General features: G+C 41.6%; 1 protein-coding gene across 1 annotated transcript in view; it reads left to right on the top strand.

Moving 5' to 3' along the window:
- CRPPA (CDP-L-ribitol pyrophosphorylase A) overlaps positions 1–17,396 on the top strand; it is an 88,642-nt gene that overhangs the window by 47,051 nt on the left and 24,195 nt on the right. Inside the window, exons 6-9 of the mRNA XM_063118439.1 lie at positions 1,430–1,527; positions 2,276–2,368; positions 3,925–4,017; positions 4,536–4,658. Coding sequence (XP_062974509.1) covers positions 1,430–1,527; positions 2,276–2,368; positions 3,925–4,017; positions 4,536–4,658 — 407 coding nt within the window. The remainder of the gene's footprint in view (positions 1–1,429; positions 1,528–2,275; positions 2,369–3,924; positions 4,018–4,535; positions 4,659–17,396) is intronic.

Here is a 17,396-nt window from a genome sequence, read left to right as displayed (position 1 = left end):
CCACCATCTTAATTACTATACTTATTTTGATAATAAATCGGAAATAACTATGTAGACTAGAGTGAGTGGTGGTGTGGGGAAAATGGGTACATAAGTGCAAAAATAAAAGTAGAACAGAGCATGCTTCTTACGTTACTATGAAACTCATATTTATTCTAGTGTTACAGAATAAAAGTGTAGTTTTTAGTATTTGCCAAACAAAGTAAATAAGAAAGGTAGGTAATGCTAGAGATGATTGACATGGTCTAGCTACTTGATTTTCTTCAGCCACTTTGTATATTGCTTGTATATATCTTGACATCATGTAAAGGCTGATGACAGAGCTCTTATATGGAATCATATAGGTAGTGGAGCTCTTAGGAATCATATAGGTGCCTTTAACCCATATGGACAGTCTGAGAAGTTGTCACAGGTAGTAAACTTGCAGGATTCTAGCATTCATAGTATAGTGTGCCAATTTTAAATAGGACCTACTGCTGACTTGGGTTGTTGTTGTTGATTGGGCACTTTACAGTCTGACATCCCACATGAGAAACATGGTAGTAAATCAGATTCTTCCATATAAAGATAGATAGATAGATAGATTCTATCTAGTGATCTTTATTCACATGCAAATTAGTCCTCAGCTGTGCCTAGAAAATTGGATCATCAAGTACAAACTACTAGAGAGGAAAATTTCTGAAGCATCAGCCATATTGAGAAGAAAATGAGATTGCCATGGAAATTATATTTACTATTAGATTCCCTACAGTACTGTGTTATTTTTGTGTGTATATATGCACACACATGTGTGTGCTATAAGATGTAAGCCATGGATGAAAATATAATCTGTACATAAAAGCCTTGAGCCTCAATGATGCTCACTGATGGGAACAATTGTTACTGCCACAACAGAGAGTTGAAATTTGGTACACAAAAAATCCAAGACATCTGCTTATGAAAGTCTGCCAATAGGATATTTTTGCATTTCTCTCTTAAAATGGAATAGTTAAAGTGTATCCCAAATTAGTTAAAGCATGTCTGAAATAGAAATAGACCTGAGACTTGGAATGCATAAAGTTCAAGACACCCCAGTTTATTTTTAACTCATGTCACTGGAAACTCAGGAACATGTTTACCCCATAACAGAGGACAGCCAATGAGTACATGGGATGGAACACTGAGCTGTGTATGTTCTATTCACTCTTTAGAAACTTGAGTCAACTTGGAACAATCCTTAGACTGGAGGAGAGGGATTTTTTATGGCAGCTAATGATGTATCTCTGATTGCTGTTTGTGACTATTCCCATGTCAAAAAACCTACTGTTTTCCGTAGTTATAAAATATTAATTCAACATATAAATAAAAATGACTAAAGTGCATGTACACTAAAGCAGTGGTGATAATTCTAAGAATAACACCCCCCCCCATTTTCAATTTTCTTTATTAGATGCCATATCACAACAAGTTTGTATTATTACTGATATAAAGGAAAATACTGTGCAAGTAGGATTTCTCCTTCACGAAACACTGAAGAATCATGTGAAAGTAAGTATAAGTTCTGATTCTCAACAGCATATATAAAAAAAGGGGATTCCCAGTGTGAAAAATATTTACAAGGGTTGTTTTGTGCCGCTAAACTTAGGCCAGATATCTACACTTCATGTCAGATCATTATGATCCCATCATGGTAATGCTATATCCATCTTACGCATTTATACATCATAGGACACACAATGACATTTGTTGTGGTCTTTTGGATAATGTGGAATAAAAAGCAGGAAATAGTACTACGAACGCGGTACATGGAATGTGGCATGTGCCCCAACAGTTATCAGTGTACTTCAATACCACTGTAAAGTGGTAGTGTAGATTTAGCTTTAGTGGCCTCTCTCAAAGACTTTTGAAGTGGAATAATTGTAGCTTGGATTCAATTGGCATCCTGCATTGGTTTTTTGTTGAGATTGCCCAGAAAACATGCTGCTGATCAATAATAACTACATGCATCCCATACATTAAACAGACCACCTCTTTCCCTGGGTCTTATTATCAGACAAAAGCATTGTTAAACATTTCTTCTTGGCTGGCTTTGGATGGATATGAAAGTAGTTTACACAGTGTGTTTGTTCTATACTACAGTACGATAGCGTATTTTGCTTTTCCCACGAAGTGTTAATTACTGCTTATAAACAACGTAAATGACACATGGATCCTTAAGTGATGAGTACTTTAAGATGTTCAGAATAACACTGTCTAGGAGTGAGTTCATTAATACAATCTGACTTCTCTTTTTCAGCTCGTTAAAGGAATATCAAGATCCCTTTTTAAAAATGATAACCATCTACAAAGTATCTTACTAGGACAGTGCTACAACTTTATTTGCATAAATGTAAGTATTGTGGAAAATCCAAAGGCAGCATGAAACAGGTTTTTTTCCCCCTTGCCACAAAATTTAGATACAATGTCCTTGTGAAAATTGGCCTCCTTACAAGTTTCATGGTGTACTGTCAAACAGACGAAACTCAGACCTGCAACTATGAAGGACAGATTTTTAGTTGAACTGAGCCATATGTTGCAGCTAGACTTCAATTCTGTCCGTTTGATACTTAGACTGCTGACTAGGAAAAAGTATTGTTGGCGTGCTTTACGACTGAATTCATCTCGTGCAAAGGTTTCTTCATTAGTACATTTGAGATCTACTTTGCTCAGCTGGCAAAAATATTGAACGGTATTCCTATATTAGAACAATTATTACCTGCTTAATTGTTTTCTTGCAATATTCCCATTGTATTTACCATTATCACCTGTTTGTGTGTTTGTGTGTGTTTAAATAAAGACATTCCACAGAGTATAACGTATTTCACAAAATCCTTACTTCTTCCAATCCCAAAACGTATGATTGATTTATCATATTTGTGATTGGAAAAATACTTTCCCAGTCAGCATTGCTAGCAATCTTTCTTTTATTTTATTTTTTGGTCATGTAATTTGGCTGGTTTGGGTGAAGTTTTTTATTATTATCTGAAATTGTTTGAAGTTATTTATAGGATAATATTCCCAGAGTGCTGGGTTTTTTAGGGGGTAAACAACCCACCATATAACCCATAATTTATTGCTAGGTTAATTGCTGCATTGTTTAGCCCTAAAAATCCAGCGCTCCAGGTTCACGCATCATGCTCAACAACCTACAAACAGGCAGATCATAGGTTCTTGATTAAAAGCAGAAGTGCTGGCATACTGCAGGCAATGTGCCTGCTGTCTCCTGCTCATCCCCGACAGAACAAGGGTTATGTAACCCCTGGTCTGTTATTATGTGCAGACAGGACTATTACAATAAATGACTAACTTCAGTCCCATTCATTTCAGTGGATCTACTCTATGTAAGACTAACATTGGATATTATTCTCTGTCACCAGGGCAGAATTTTGTAAACTGCCCAGAGAGCTTCAGCTATGGGGAAATATATAAATTTAATAAATTTGTCCCTTCTAATTTTGGATCTGTGCTTGTATCTGTGACTGTGTCACAGATACAAGCCTTTTTCCCCATATAGAATAAGATTACACTTTTTTTTTGTCCTTTTGTTTACCCTCATGATTCTTTGACCCTCCATTGCACAAATCAAGATGAAACCAGATGTATATTAATATTTGTGTAATATTATAAAATTATTCTTATTTCTTTATATAGCACCATCACTGTGCAGAGCACTTTATAAAGTACGAGTTCCTGAGGGGCTTACAATATATAATGCAGCACAAGGAAGACAATGGAGGAAGGATAATATCCCTTACATCAGTTACATTTACTTAGGCTTAGTCACAGTAGGGTATATGAACTAGAGGGATGTGCCAAAGCCTTCACAGAACAAGAGAGAATGATGGTGTAGTCCACCATTAATCTGAAGAGCATTTTTATTAACATAGTTTTTTTTCTTTTTCTCAGGATAAACTGTCTGACTTTCAAGAAACCCATCAGCTAGTGGACCTACTCGAAAACACAAATGCTTCTGTCTTATACTCCGTTGTTCTCATTTCGGTAGGTTAATTTATTACATCACTCAGCTTATAAAAGGAGGTTTGTCACACTTAGGGCCACATATGAGATTTTGTTTTTAAAAATTGCTGTGACCTTTGTAACAACAGAAACGCAAAATTATGCTATTAGTTTAAGACTTTCTGGCAATCTCATACTCTTCCAGAACAGGATTCTGAAAATATGTTGCAGCTGGGAATCTTGCCACCCTCATTACAATTAAAGTTTTAAAGCAATACATTTTTTAAACACATTAAGCAAGATTGGTAGTCCTTTTCTATAGTAGCATTAAAGAACTGTTGGATCTGTAGTACAGTCTTGTCCATGTTTATTCAGGAATAAGTCTAGTTGGGCTGGGATTTCAGCCTTAGCATTTTAAGTACTTAAAAATATACGAAAGATTTCAGGAAAAGTTTTCTTTGTTGCATATAAATAGCAATCAATTTCATTTGCGTTTATTTACCCTGGAAATATACTCATTTCTGTATATCATTATTTTTTTAATCTTACTTTCCTTTTAGGTACACTTGAATGTTTTAGAAAATGCATCTTTTAGCAGTGAAATGCAAAGCTTAACTAAACTTGCAAAGGAAATAAAACCGAAAAATATTTTGCTTTATGGACTTGTCATACATTACCAAAAGGTATGTAGTCAAATTAATGTGAACTATCTGTGAATTATCCATTTCTGTGACCCATTTAACTGATTCTTTTTTGTTTCTAAAAATATAAAACATGATATAAATATGACCCAAATCTTTTTTTCTGGGAAGGTGTTTGCCTGTCCATATTTGTTCAGCAGAATCCCTAATTTAAGTGTTCTCATGAGAAGACACAGGTTAACAGAAAAAAAGTTATATTTTCAGCTTTATTTATTTAAGGTATTTGTACACTACCCTTCTGAAGTTATATCCTAAAGCAGTTCACAATAAGCTTCTTTTCTTGGCCAATGTTATATACTCAGTGATGGTGATGTACATTTAGGGATGCTGTCCTGGGGAAATCTGGCCCTTTTTGGGCTCAAGGGATTTCCGCAGAGCTCCTACCTTGGCTCACATTTGTGAGCTGAGCCATGGGCCGTTTTCTGAAATACGGAAAATTTCCTGGGGTTTTCCCCTTATAATCGCCATTTACGCAAATCACAGATATAATTTGCTTAATTTGTACAAACTATGACCATAAATTGCTAAATTTTGCATGAATTGTGCAAAGTAAGAAATTTGCAGCTGCAGTTTGTGCAGATTATGCAAATTTGCATAAATGGTGATTCTGGGGAACCCACGAGGTGGCCCGACTAATATAGATTGAGTGAGGCCAGCTTATTATTTATTTATTTATTTATTTATTTATCATATTTATACCTCGCTCCTCAGCCAAAAAAGGCTCTCAGAGCAGCTTACACTTAGCAAAAAAGACAGTCCCTGCCCTCAGGCTTACAGTCTAATAAAGACATGACACACAAGGAACAGGAGTTCAGGAGGGGGGGAGGAGAGAGAGAGAGTCCAACAGGAGCAGACCATGATGGACGAGTATAGGGACTGACCTAAGTACATGTACTTCCTGTTCTATTTTAAAATGTATGTTTTAAAAGATCACAATTGTGGATGACAAAAATGAAATTAATGAAACCTGTAAATTGTCTATGTTTTAAAAAGTAGTTTTAGAAAGTTATTTAAAATGAACTTTTTTTAAAAAAATGTTTTATTTCTGAAGTAAGTACATTTTTCTGCTGTATCTCAAGCACCAGTTCAAATTTTAAAGTACATAAGATTATTATAAATGTGTAACTGATACAGGTTAAACTTTAGCCTGATTTCCATGCAATCTGCCCATTTGCTTATTTTACTCACCTTGTGGCAGAGGCCTCCATATTAGAAATGAGGTTAGTGCCATTGCTTTGTATATTAACTTATGGCCTACCAAAATGTGCAAAGGATATACTTTCTAACTTGCCCATACTAAGATAAGCCAACTTTACCTGACAGTACTCTTTGTAGTGAGTAGACAGTATTACACCTAAGAAGAATTAGTCCTGATGTAAACTTTCATATTAGGCTTTCTCACTTCATCAGCTGGTAAACCCACTGCTTGGCAAGATTCAAGTTAGTGTTAGGCTTGATGAAGAAACCCTCTTACAGCTAAATCGATTATGAACCTCTATGCAGAAAGCCTGGCACAGTTTTCCAGTCTCTTTCTTTAAAAAAAATTCTGATTATATTGTTATTATTGAAAGTTCATGCCAATTGGGGGAGGGGAGTTATTGATCAGGTAGAGTATCCTTACTTGCACATTTAGCCATGAAATACATGTTTGAGTGTCTCATGGTTAATTAAGAAGAAAAGTTAGCTAGGAAAGTTTATTTTATTTCCTGTACTTTTAAACTGTACTTCTAAACAAAAACTGAAGTTCTCTGTATGGTGGACAATACAGTAGAAACATACAGTACAAACATTAAAACAAAAAAAAATAAAAGCAGTGCAGAATAAAAGCAAGATAAAAACAGCAGCAAAGAATGAAACCATTATAACATCGAAAAACCAGCAGCAGAATAGAGTACTAAAAGCACTACAAATAGTTCTTAAAATGCCTGGGAGAATAAAAAGTTCTTCACCTAGTGCTGGAAAGACTATAAGGTAGGCACCAGGCAAACCTCTAGGGGGGAGCATTCCATGAATGGTGCCACAACTGGAAAGGCCCTTTCACGTCGCTACCCACATCACCTAATTTGGCTCGGTCACCTGGAGGAGAACCTCAGACAATGATCTTAATATCTGTGTGTAGGTAAATATGGAACTTACCTGAGCCATCTTGCAGCTGGGTATGCTCAATGACAGCCACCATTTTAAAGGAAGATGAGGCCTCTGTAATTTCCTATGTCTAAAGTCGCAAACTACGGTGGAAGCAAAGGGCTATTTCCATAGTTTGAGACTTTAGATGTAGGAAACTATAAAGCTCCCTTTTTCTTCTAAAACAGCAACTCTCATCAAGAACACATGGCTGCAGGAAAAGTCAGCTAAGTCCCAAGGGCGAGTGGGGGCAGTGGTGTACTATTGCCCCAGATCGGGCCAAAGCAGTCTTTATTTATTTATTTATTTATTTATTTATTACATTTTTATACCGCCCAATAGCCGAAGCTCTCTGGGCGGTTCACAAAAATTAAAATCATCATAAAACAACCAACAAGTTAAAAATACAAATACAAAATACAATATAAAAAGCACAACCAGGATAAAAGCATGCAGCAAAATTGATATAAGGTTAAAATACAGAGTTAAAACAGTATAATTTAAATTTAAGTTAAAATTAAGTGTTAAAATACTGAGTGAATAAAAAGGTCTTCAGCTGGCGACGAAAGGAGTACAGTGTAGGCGCCAGGCGGACCTCTCTGGGGAGCTCATTCCACAACCGGGGTGCCACAGCGGAGAAAGCCCTCCTCCTAGTAGCCACCTGCCTCACTTCCTTTGGCAGGGGCTCACGGAGAAGGGCCCCTGTAGATGATCTTAAGGTCCGGGTAGGTACATATGGGAGGAGGCGTTCCTTCAAATAACCTGGCCCCAAACCGTTTAGGGCTTTAAATGTCAATACCAGCACTTTGAATCGGGCCCGGACCTGGACTGGCAGCCAATGAAGTTGTAAAAGGACTGGCGTAATGTGATCTCGCCAGCCAGTCCCTGTTAGTAAACGGGCTGCCCTGTTTTGTACCAGCTGAAGCTTCCGGACCGTTTTCAAAGGCAGCCCCACGTATAACGCATTGCAGTAATCCAAACGAGAGGTTATCAGAGCATGGATAACTGTAGCTAGGCTATCACTGTCCAGATAAGGGCGCAGTTGGTATATCAGCCTAAGCTGATAAAAGGTGCTCTTTGCCACTGAGTTCACCTGTGCCTCAAGTGACAGTTCTGGATCGAAGAGCACCCCCAAACTACGGACCCGATCCTTTAGGGAGAGTGCAACCCCGTCCAGGACAGGGCAAACATCACCTCGCCGGACAAATGAACCACCCGCTAACCGTACCTCCGTCTTGTCTGGATTGAGTCTCAGTTTGTTAGCCCTCATCCAGTCCATTACCGTGCCCAGGCACTGGTTCAGAACAGTCACTGCCTCACCTGGGTTTGATGAAAAGGAAAGGTAGAGCTGGGTGTCATCCGCATATTGATGACACCTCAGTCCACATCTCCGGATAACCTCCCCCAGCGGCTTCATGTATATGTTAAACAGCATAGGGGATAAAATAGAGCCCTGCGGAACCCCATGGCTTAGGAGCCACGGCACAGAGCAATAATCCCCCAGCACCACCTTCTGGAATCGGCCATCCAAGTAGGAGCGGAACCACTGCAACGCAGTACCTCCAACTCCCAGTTCAGACAACCTATCCAGAAGGATACCATGGTCGATGGTATCGAAGGCCGCTGAGAGGTCCAGGAGAACCAACAGGGTCGCACTCCCCCTGTCTCTCTCCCGACAGAGGTCATCCCACAGGGCGACCAAGGCAGTTTCTGTTCCAAAACCAGGCCTGAAACCCGATTGAAATGGATCTAGATAATCCGTTTCATTCAAGAGTGCCTGGAGTTGTCCTGCAACCACCCGCTCAAGCACCTTGCCCAGGAAAGGGATATTAGCCACCGGCCTGTAGTTGTTTACATCTTCCGGGTCCAGATTAGGCTTCTTCAGGAGTGGTCTAATTACCACCTCTTTTAAAGAGGCCGGCACCACTCCCTCTCTCAAGGAGGCATTTACAACCTCCTGGACCCAGCCGGCGATCCCCTCCTTATTTGATGTAATGAGCCACGAGGGGCAAGGGTCAAGCACACAGGTGGTCGACCGGACTTGGCCAAGCACCTTGTCCACATCCTCGGGCCTCAATAACTGAAACTCATCCAATAAAACTGAGCCGGACGGCGCTCTGAACGCCTCTACTAGTGGTGCTGCATTAAGTGTGGTGTCCAATTCATGACGAATCTGAGCGACTTTATCTTCAAAGTGCCGTGCAAACTCGTCACAGCGTGCTACCGAGGGTTCAACTATCTCACGCCCTGGCCCAGAGTGTAACAGGCCACGAACCACTCGGAAAAGCTCCGCCGGACGACACCGAGAAGACGCAATGCTGGTGGAAAAGAACTGCCTCTTTGCCACCCTCACCGCCACAGAGTAGGCTCGATAGTGAGCTCTAGCCCGTGTTCGATCAGACCCAGCACGAGTTTTCCTCCACCTGCGTTCTAGCCGTCTCCCCTCTTGCTTCATCGCCCTCAGCTCAGATGTATACCAAGGAGCTGACCGGGCTCTGCTCAGAGGGAGAGGACGCTTGGGCGCGATCGTGTCAACCGCCCGAGTCATCTCTGCATTCCACAGAGCGACCTGGGCTTCGACAGGAGCACCGGCCATATCAGCAGGAAAATCCCCCAGAGCCCTCTGGAATCCATCGGAGTCCATTAGCCTCCAGGGGCGGACCATTTTAATAGGCCCCCCACCCTTGCAGAGGGGAAAGGCCGCCGAGAGTCTAAACCTCAGTAGGAAGTGATCCGACCATGACAAGGGGGTAGATGTTAGTTCCCCCACTTCCAGATCACCATCCTCCTGTCCAGTCAAGAAAACCAGATCAAGTGTGTGTCCCTTTGCATGTGTTGGGCCGATGACATGTTGAGACAGCCCCATGGTTGTCATGGCAGCCATGAAGTCCTGAGCCGCTCCGGATACAGCAGCCTCGGCATGGAAGTTGAGATCCCCCAGAACCACCATCCTGGGGGTCCTCAACACCAGGTCCGAGACAACCTCCGTCAGCTCAGGCAGGGAGACTGTTGGGCAGCGGGGTGGACGGTACACCAGCAGAATCCCTAATCTGTCTCGAGTACCCAACACACAGTACAAACACTCCAGACCAGCACTCGACTGAACAGGAAGCCTAGAGAGGGAGATTGTATTCCTATAGACCACGGCAACCCCCCCTCCCCGGCCCTCGAGTCTGTGCTGGTGCTGCACCGAGTACCCAGGAGGGCAGAGCTGGGTGAGAGCAACCCCACCCAGTTCACCCACCCAGGTCTCAGTGATGCATACCAGGTCAGCCCCCTCATCCACAATCAAATCATGGATGAGGGAGATTTTATTCTGGACTGACCTGGCATTCAGCAGCAGCACCACCAGACCCGAGAGCAAGCTGATATGGCCACCAGGAACTATCCGGTTGGGGTAGGAACCAGAAGAGGGAATAGCTGTAAGGAATCTATCCCCTCTTCTCCTCATCTGGCCTGTTCCTCCCCTAGCACCATACCTCCCCCTACCCGTGACCACAGTTATGTGGGCATCCCCGTATCCCCCAGAGCTCCCCAGGCACATATTAAAAAGTAATTAAAATGTATTTTACAAATTTGCTGCTGGTTGGCTGGTTGGAGATCTTGCAGGTACAGTAGTATGGTATCTCCTATGTGCGCCGCAAAGTGCGGCGCCAAGTGCGCACTCAGCGCCGCACTCTGCGCGTCGCCGAGGCGCAGCCTCTGGCAGGCTGCAGATGTACCTGTTAGGGAGAGGTGGAGCACTCAGTCAGCTGACGCCCAGCAGGTGAGGGGAGAGACTGCAGAGGGAAGCCCCAGCAGTCCCTGTTCTTCTTTCCCCCCCACCAGCCAAACACACCCCACCTTCCCAGCCTCTGGCAGGCTGCAGATGTACCTGTTAGGGAGAGGTGGAGCACTCAGTCAGCTGACGCCCAGCAGGTGAGGGGAGAGACTGCAGAGGGAAGCCCCAGCAGTCCCTGTTCTTCTTTCCCCCCCACCAGCCAAACACACCCCACCTTCCCAGCCTCTGGCAGGCTGCAGATGTACCTGTTAGGGAGAGGTGGAGCACTCAGTCAGCTGACGCCCAGCAGGTGAGGGGAGAGACTGCAGAGGGAAGCCCCAGCAGTCCCTGTTCTTCTTTCCCCCCCACCAGCCAAACACACCCCACCTTCCCAGCCTCTGGCAGGCTGCAGATGTACCTGTTAGGGAGAGGTGGAGCACTCAGTCAGCTGACGCCCAGCAGGTGAGGGGAGAGACTGCAGAGGGAAGCCCCAGCAGTCCCTGTTCTTCTTTCCCCCCCACCAGCCAAACACACCCCACCTGTTTGAGGCAGTTTGGACCGCCTTGGCCCAATCCGGGCTCAATCCGGATGTAGACCGAAGTGAGATGAATTGGACTGCTTCAGTTCCGGTTGCAGGGTTTGACCCCAAGGTGGTGCACAGCCCTAGATTGTAGGAATACTGTGGACTTATTTTGATTTCGGCAAAGCATTTGATAAAGTTCCCCATTAAGTGATGGTTAGATAATGATCCCTATCAAGTAGATTTATAACTGATTAGGAAACTTTTTACTCAAATGATTCATCATTAAACTGCAGGAAGTTTTGACTTGGGTGCTGCAGGGCTTTGTTCTGGGCCTAGTACTCTACTGTATTTTTATTACAGCACAATCCTATGTGGGTTTAGACAGAAAAAACAGCATAGCTGGCTGGGGCATGCTGGGAGTTGTTGGACTTTTTCCTGTCTAAATCTGCATAGGATTGTGTCCATAGTGATTTAGATGAAGGGTGGATGGAATTCTTATCAAATGTGCAGATAGATGACATAAAAGTGGAAGGGCAAGCTAAAACGCCAGACATGAATATTATTCAAAATAATATTGATAGAATGGAAAACTGGAGTAAAACTAACAAATTGAAATTCAAGTGACAAGTGGAAAGTTGTGCAGTAAGGCAAATAATGCTAATATTCAAATGTACAATAGGGTAGGGGATACCTGGCTTGTCAGTAGTAGATGTGAAAATATATCAGGATTGCAGTTTATCACAGCTGAATATGAGTCAGGAGCATGATGCATCTGCAAGAAAGGCTAATGTGATTTTAGGGCGCATTAATAGAATCATAGCTTCCAAATCACATGAAATAATGCTCCTACATCATTTCATACTAGTTTACCTTCATTTTGAGTATTCTGCCCAGTTCTGGATGCTGTACTTTAAGGAGATGTAGAACAACCCGAACAGATTCAGGGAGGGTAACAAAGAGAGTCAGGAGTATGGAATAAAAACCTGTGAGAAAGGGTTGAAGGAACTGAGTATATTTAGCCTGGAGAAGAGAATTTTAATTTTTTTATTTAAAACATTTCGTTTTTTATTTTATTTATTTAAAATATTTCAGATGCCCTCACAAGGTGGCTTACAGCAATACAATACATAAATCACTTAAAATATTAAAAGCAATAAACCCATGATCACAATAAAATAGCTATTAAAACAATAAAACCAATGATAAAACCAGCAGGAACAACAATAGCAGCAATAATCATGGGAAGGCCATGGTAAAATAAAATGTTTTTAAGCCCGTTTTAAAAGCCTGCGAGGATGGTACATGTTAGACCCCCAATGGGAGTTTGTTCCAGAGGTTTGGGGCCATTGCAGGGAAGGCCCTCTCCTGTATGGACACCCACCTAATTGCTCTCACAGGTGGACAAATGAGAAGGCTGAGAGATGCTGGCAGTGCTTCAGATAACTGAAGAACCGTCACACAAAAGGAGGCAAAAGCTTGTTCTCTCCTGCCCAACATGCCAGGACTAGATCTAATGGGCTTACGTTTCAGGAAGGTAGATTCTGCTTGACCATTAGGAGGAATTTCTTAATGGTAAGAATAGTTTGACAATGGAACCAATTATCTGGAGCAGGGCAGACTCTCCCTTGCTAGAGGTCTTTAAGCAGAAGTTGCACAGCCATCTGAGGATGCTTTAGTTCTGGTTCTCCTGTATCAAGGGGACTAGACTAGGTGAAATACAAGGCCCCTCCAACTCCATGGCTCAGTAACTTATCATTTCTCAGGAAGAACCATCCCATACTTCAAGATCCATTGCCCCTACATTGTAGTTACTTTTAATATGTAATTAAAAAAAAGAATAACTGTCCGAAAAGACCATATCCCCATAATATAACGAGGGCTTCAGGACTACAGTTCCTTCTAGCTCTGTTTATATTTCATCTCTGCCTTTGGGAATTGTCTTTTTTAATTTCAGTTCTTGAATAATTGCCTGAAGCTATTCCCAGTACTATGTAAGTATAATTCAGGGAATATAATGTGTGACGGCAGTGCTTCCTGTGCTAAACAAAATCTAGAAATATAGATTTTGTGTATACTCTATGCCTTGAAATAACATGGATTGAGTAAATGTTTCTGGCACATATTTTCTTATAAAATTGCATCTGGACAAATGAGCACTGAGGAGAGAATATGATTCAGCTCAGAACAGCTCGGATAAGATAAACTGTAATAATGACATCGGTGGGATGCTATGGGGCTAGTTCATACAATTCCGCTAGAAGGGCATGGGGCTGAAAGCCAGTCACAGAAATCTGAGCAACCATGTATGCACCTCACCTGTGAAGGCTACAGTTCTATGAAATGATGCTTCTACACAAGCCAGCAGCCCCATCCTCTTTCTCAAAGTGAGCACGTGAATCAACCCTTAACCTTTAGGTACACATGATGGGCTGTGAGTCCCCTGTGCATCACCACTGCATATTGAAGAACACATGCCCATCCTTCATGTTTCACATTTGCTGCAGAGATTGCCAATTAAGGTGTGCTATCAGGGTTATTGGCAATTGAGTAACAGCTTTTTTTTTAATGCATGAATTAAAGCTTTCAGTTTGTTAAAAACTGGGCATTTGATTTAACAATTCTGTGTAAGTGAAAGCTCTAAAAGGGCTACTTTCATTAAAGCTTGAAACACTTATGTTGAAAAGGTCAGATTTCTTTTCTTAATCCGCTTTTAAAGCTTCCAAGTGAGGGCTATGTTTGCCATTAAAGGATTTCAATGCTTCATCATGGGTGGTAGGTAGTTTTGTTTTTAAAAAGATGTTTGTGGAAATATTTAAATTTATGCTTAATTTTGAAAATTAAAGGTGACCGCTTGAAACATTTAAATGCTGGATGCTTCTTCTCTGATATTCTCTGAGTTTTTCTGCATCATGGTTAGGTTACATTTTTACCATCTTTTTTGATTGAATAGATATTGAGGATTTTTTGTTTGTTACAGAAAAACAAATACAATGAGAAAGATTTTTTTTATAAAGAATATAAAAATATATTTTATCCCATTCCTCTTCCAAATAGGCTCAGGGTAAAGTATATGGGCCTATCCCATTCGATACTCCATGACATAGTTTGAGAAACAGTAATGGTTCCAAGACCACCCAGAGAGTTTTAAGGTTGAATGGGATTTGAATCCTGGTCTCTCAGGTCCAAGTCCAACAATATAGGAAGAAGACTTCTATATTTAGAAGGGGGGAAGTACTTCTACAAAAATATGCATTCCAATTTTTATATTGGATTATTACAGTGTAAACAAGTTTTTGTTTCTTTTTGAATCCACGATTTGTTGGCCAAATTTAGATGCATCAACAGGGGTTTGGATTAGATGACCTTTGAAGTCCCTTCCACTTCTGTAATAAACAATGGCTTGTCATTACAAAAATGAGCTCAGCTTCCTCAGTATTTCACATGTTCCTCTCCCCCCCCACTCCTCCAGTTCTGCATTTTTCATTTACAATTAGTGTTTTATTTATATATTTATTTACAGCATTCTTAACCTGCTTTTCAGCCAAAAAAAGCTCCCAGAATGGCTTACAAAGATTAATAATAAGATAGCCCCTGCTCTTGGGCTTCAAAGGTTTTATAGGTGTTCAAAGGTTTTATAGGTGTTCTTTCTAGCAAGGAAGGGTGAAACAATCTCCCCTGCAGCTGGTCCTTCTCTGGCCAATGTATAGGGCTTTGGTTGGTCTCCCCCTTGCTGTGATGTTCCTCCTGGAAGGCAGGGGATGCAGCCTCCCAGTGGCCCTTTGTTTGCTAAGCTGATGGATGAGGCCAGAGTTAGCAGTCCTAAGGAACGGTCAGTTGGACTTGTGGTAGTATTCAATGTTAGTTCTATGTAGACTAGACCCATTCATTTTAATGACTGTACTCTAGGACTAATGCTGGGTTCTGCCCATAATGTTCCTTCTAGCATAGAGGGGTAAAGTGAGGTCTCTGAAGCTGCTGCCTTTGTGGTTAATCTTTAACTATGGTTACTAGAAACAAGGTAACTTCAAATTCTGGATTGTTTGTTATTTCAACTAACCTTAGTTATGACTAACCACAGTTTTGGGTTTGGATATATCGCTAACTTGTGGCTAATTGAAATCAGAAGCAAAAGGTTCTAGTTTCATCTCCATGACCATGCCAGAAGGGAAGAGGGTCTGCAAACCAAGGCTCATGGATGTAATGATAAACCATTGTTTACTGTTATGTCCAAAATGGACCAGTGAGTCACAGAATAATAGTTAACGTGGCTCATTCAGAAGCTTGTGCCTAGGTTGTGAGAAACATGGGCAGAGCCTGATGGTTTGTAAGGGGAAACAAACCTTGCCTCCTGAAGTCTTATACATCCTGCTGACCCAAATCAGTAAACAGCCAATTGTCAAGAGTGCAGGTTAAGGGCATCTATCTATCTATCTATCTATCTATCTATCTATCTATTTATCTATCTATCTATCTATCTCTTTTCTATACCTCCCATAGCTGAAGCTCTCTGGGTAGTTCATAACAATTAATTTGTGGTAGTATCTTCTGGTATGAGTGTACAAAACTATGTTATGTATTCCTTAATCCCTTTGTTGGAATGATTACCATCAAACTAATAATCTGAACCTAAATCCATTTTCTTGAAAGCAAGTCCTGTTGATTCCAATGGGACTTCCAAATAATGTCCAAAACTCAGGTCTGCACATGTCACAGATCACCCATGTTTGAAAACCAATTCACTGCATTGAGAAAGCCCTGTTACATGCATGCATGCATGCATGTGCAGAAGGGCTTAGCGGTTTGCTGCAGACTAGTTTTTTTTCAAAATTGTATAAAATATATTTTAGGCAGTTTTTGACACTGGCAGCTGTGCTTGTTACTGGAATGGGTTAATCTTCAGAAATATTCATGGGACCTTGGGAAGAAATGCATACTGGTCTGCAGTTATATTTGAATTTGAGTGAGAAATATTTTCCTACCACATTGGTGAGGGGAGAGGGAAGTCCATGTCATAATTTATGGAATTTCCATTTCTGACAGTCTGAACTAATTATATTTGATTTTTACAGCATATTTGGGAACCTAATTTTGCTGTGGCCATTTAAGTGCTTCAGTGTAAATTGTGTTTATTATGTTCTGTTCCCTGAATTATAATTTTGTGTTAATTATAAAAGGTTATTCTTTCTGTTAGGCAGCAGCAGTTGACAATATGTAAAGTAATTATACTGTACTGAGTTCAGTCTGTTGATTCTTGAATTTTCCTTCAAGAATATAACTTTATTTTGAAAAATAAAGCAGATTTGCATTCTGGGTTGAGTCAACACATACATCGCTGCCATTAATATCGATATTCATATTTTGGCAACACTTCAGCCTTTGGTATCCTGAAGCTGCATCCTAATAGGGAATGAGGCCAACTGCAGACTGTAGGCCTTACTTATCCTTTGGACTGTTATCCAAAGCAGGACCACACTGTTCAGTTTTTGTTTTTTTTAATGCATAATATGCATCACAATGTCTCTCGTTGGTTAAGTTTGTAGTCTGGATTTCTACCAACTGCTGCCCAAGGTAGTTTATGCAAACATCAAAACCGCAAAACACAAAGTATATATTCATGAGTCTAGGCATTAAATTATTCTTATACTAATGATAGCAAAATACATTTTAGAAGGGTAAGCAATTTAATTTAAATGTAATCTAACCCAGCGGTCCCCAACCTTTTTGGCACCAGGGACTGTTTTCGTGGAAGACAATTTTTCCACGGACCGGGGGTGGGGGTTGAGGGGATGGTTTTGGGAAGCCACGCCCACTCCAGCATCCTGGCTTCACTTTAGCTGGGTGGGCGCCCAGCCAAAGTGAAGCCAGGATGCTGGGGCAGGCAGGCGGCTTCGGAACGGCTCGCCTGGAAGTTGCTCTCCTAGAGCGGCTTCCAGCTGGGCGCGCCATTCCGAAGCTGCTGCCCCCAGCGTCCTGGCTTCACTTCGGCTGGGCAGGCGAGATGGCGCCCTGCGACCAGGTATGCTGGGGTGGGGGTGGGTGGGTGAAAGCAGCTTACCTGCGCAGCCCGGTTCCTAACAGGCCGCGGACCGGTCCTGGTCCGTGGCCCCAGGGGTTGGGAACCCCTGATCTAACCAATGATTGCTGAATCCTCTCTTTGCATATATTTCATTTTATGGGAACATAAAGTGAGGCCCTCTTGCCGACTATTTCCTCGTTTCACTTACACTTTTCTTCATCTTATTTAATGGGCAGAGAAATATTGTGAGTTCTGGTAAGATTCTGTGTGGCGTGACCATCACATCCGAAGCACTGC

This window comes from Elgaria multicarinata, chromosome 1, assembly GCF_023053635.1.
Source record: "Elgaria multicarinata webbii isolate HBS135686 ecotype San Diego chromosome 1, rElgMul1.1.pri, whole genome shotgun sequence".
Classification (NCBI taxonomy): Eukaryota; Metazoa; Chordata; class Lepidosauria; order Squamata; family Anguidae; genus Elgaria; species Elgaria multicarinata.
The sequence above is the reverse complement of the archived record's forward strand: the minus strand, read 5'-3'. Positions and strand labels throughout refer to the sequence as shown.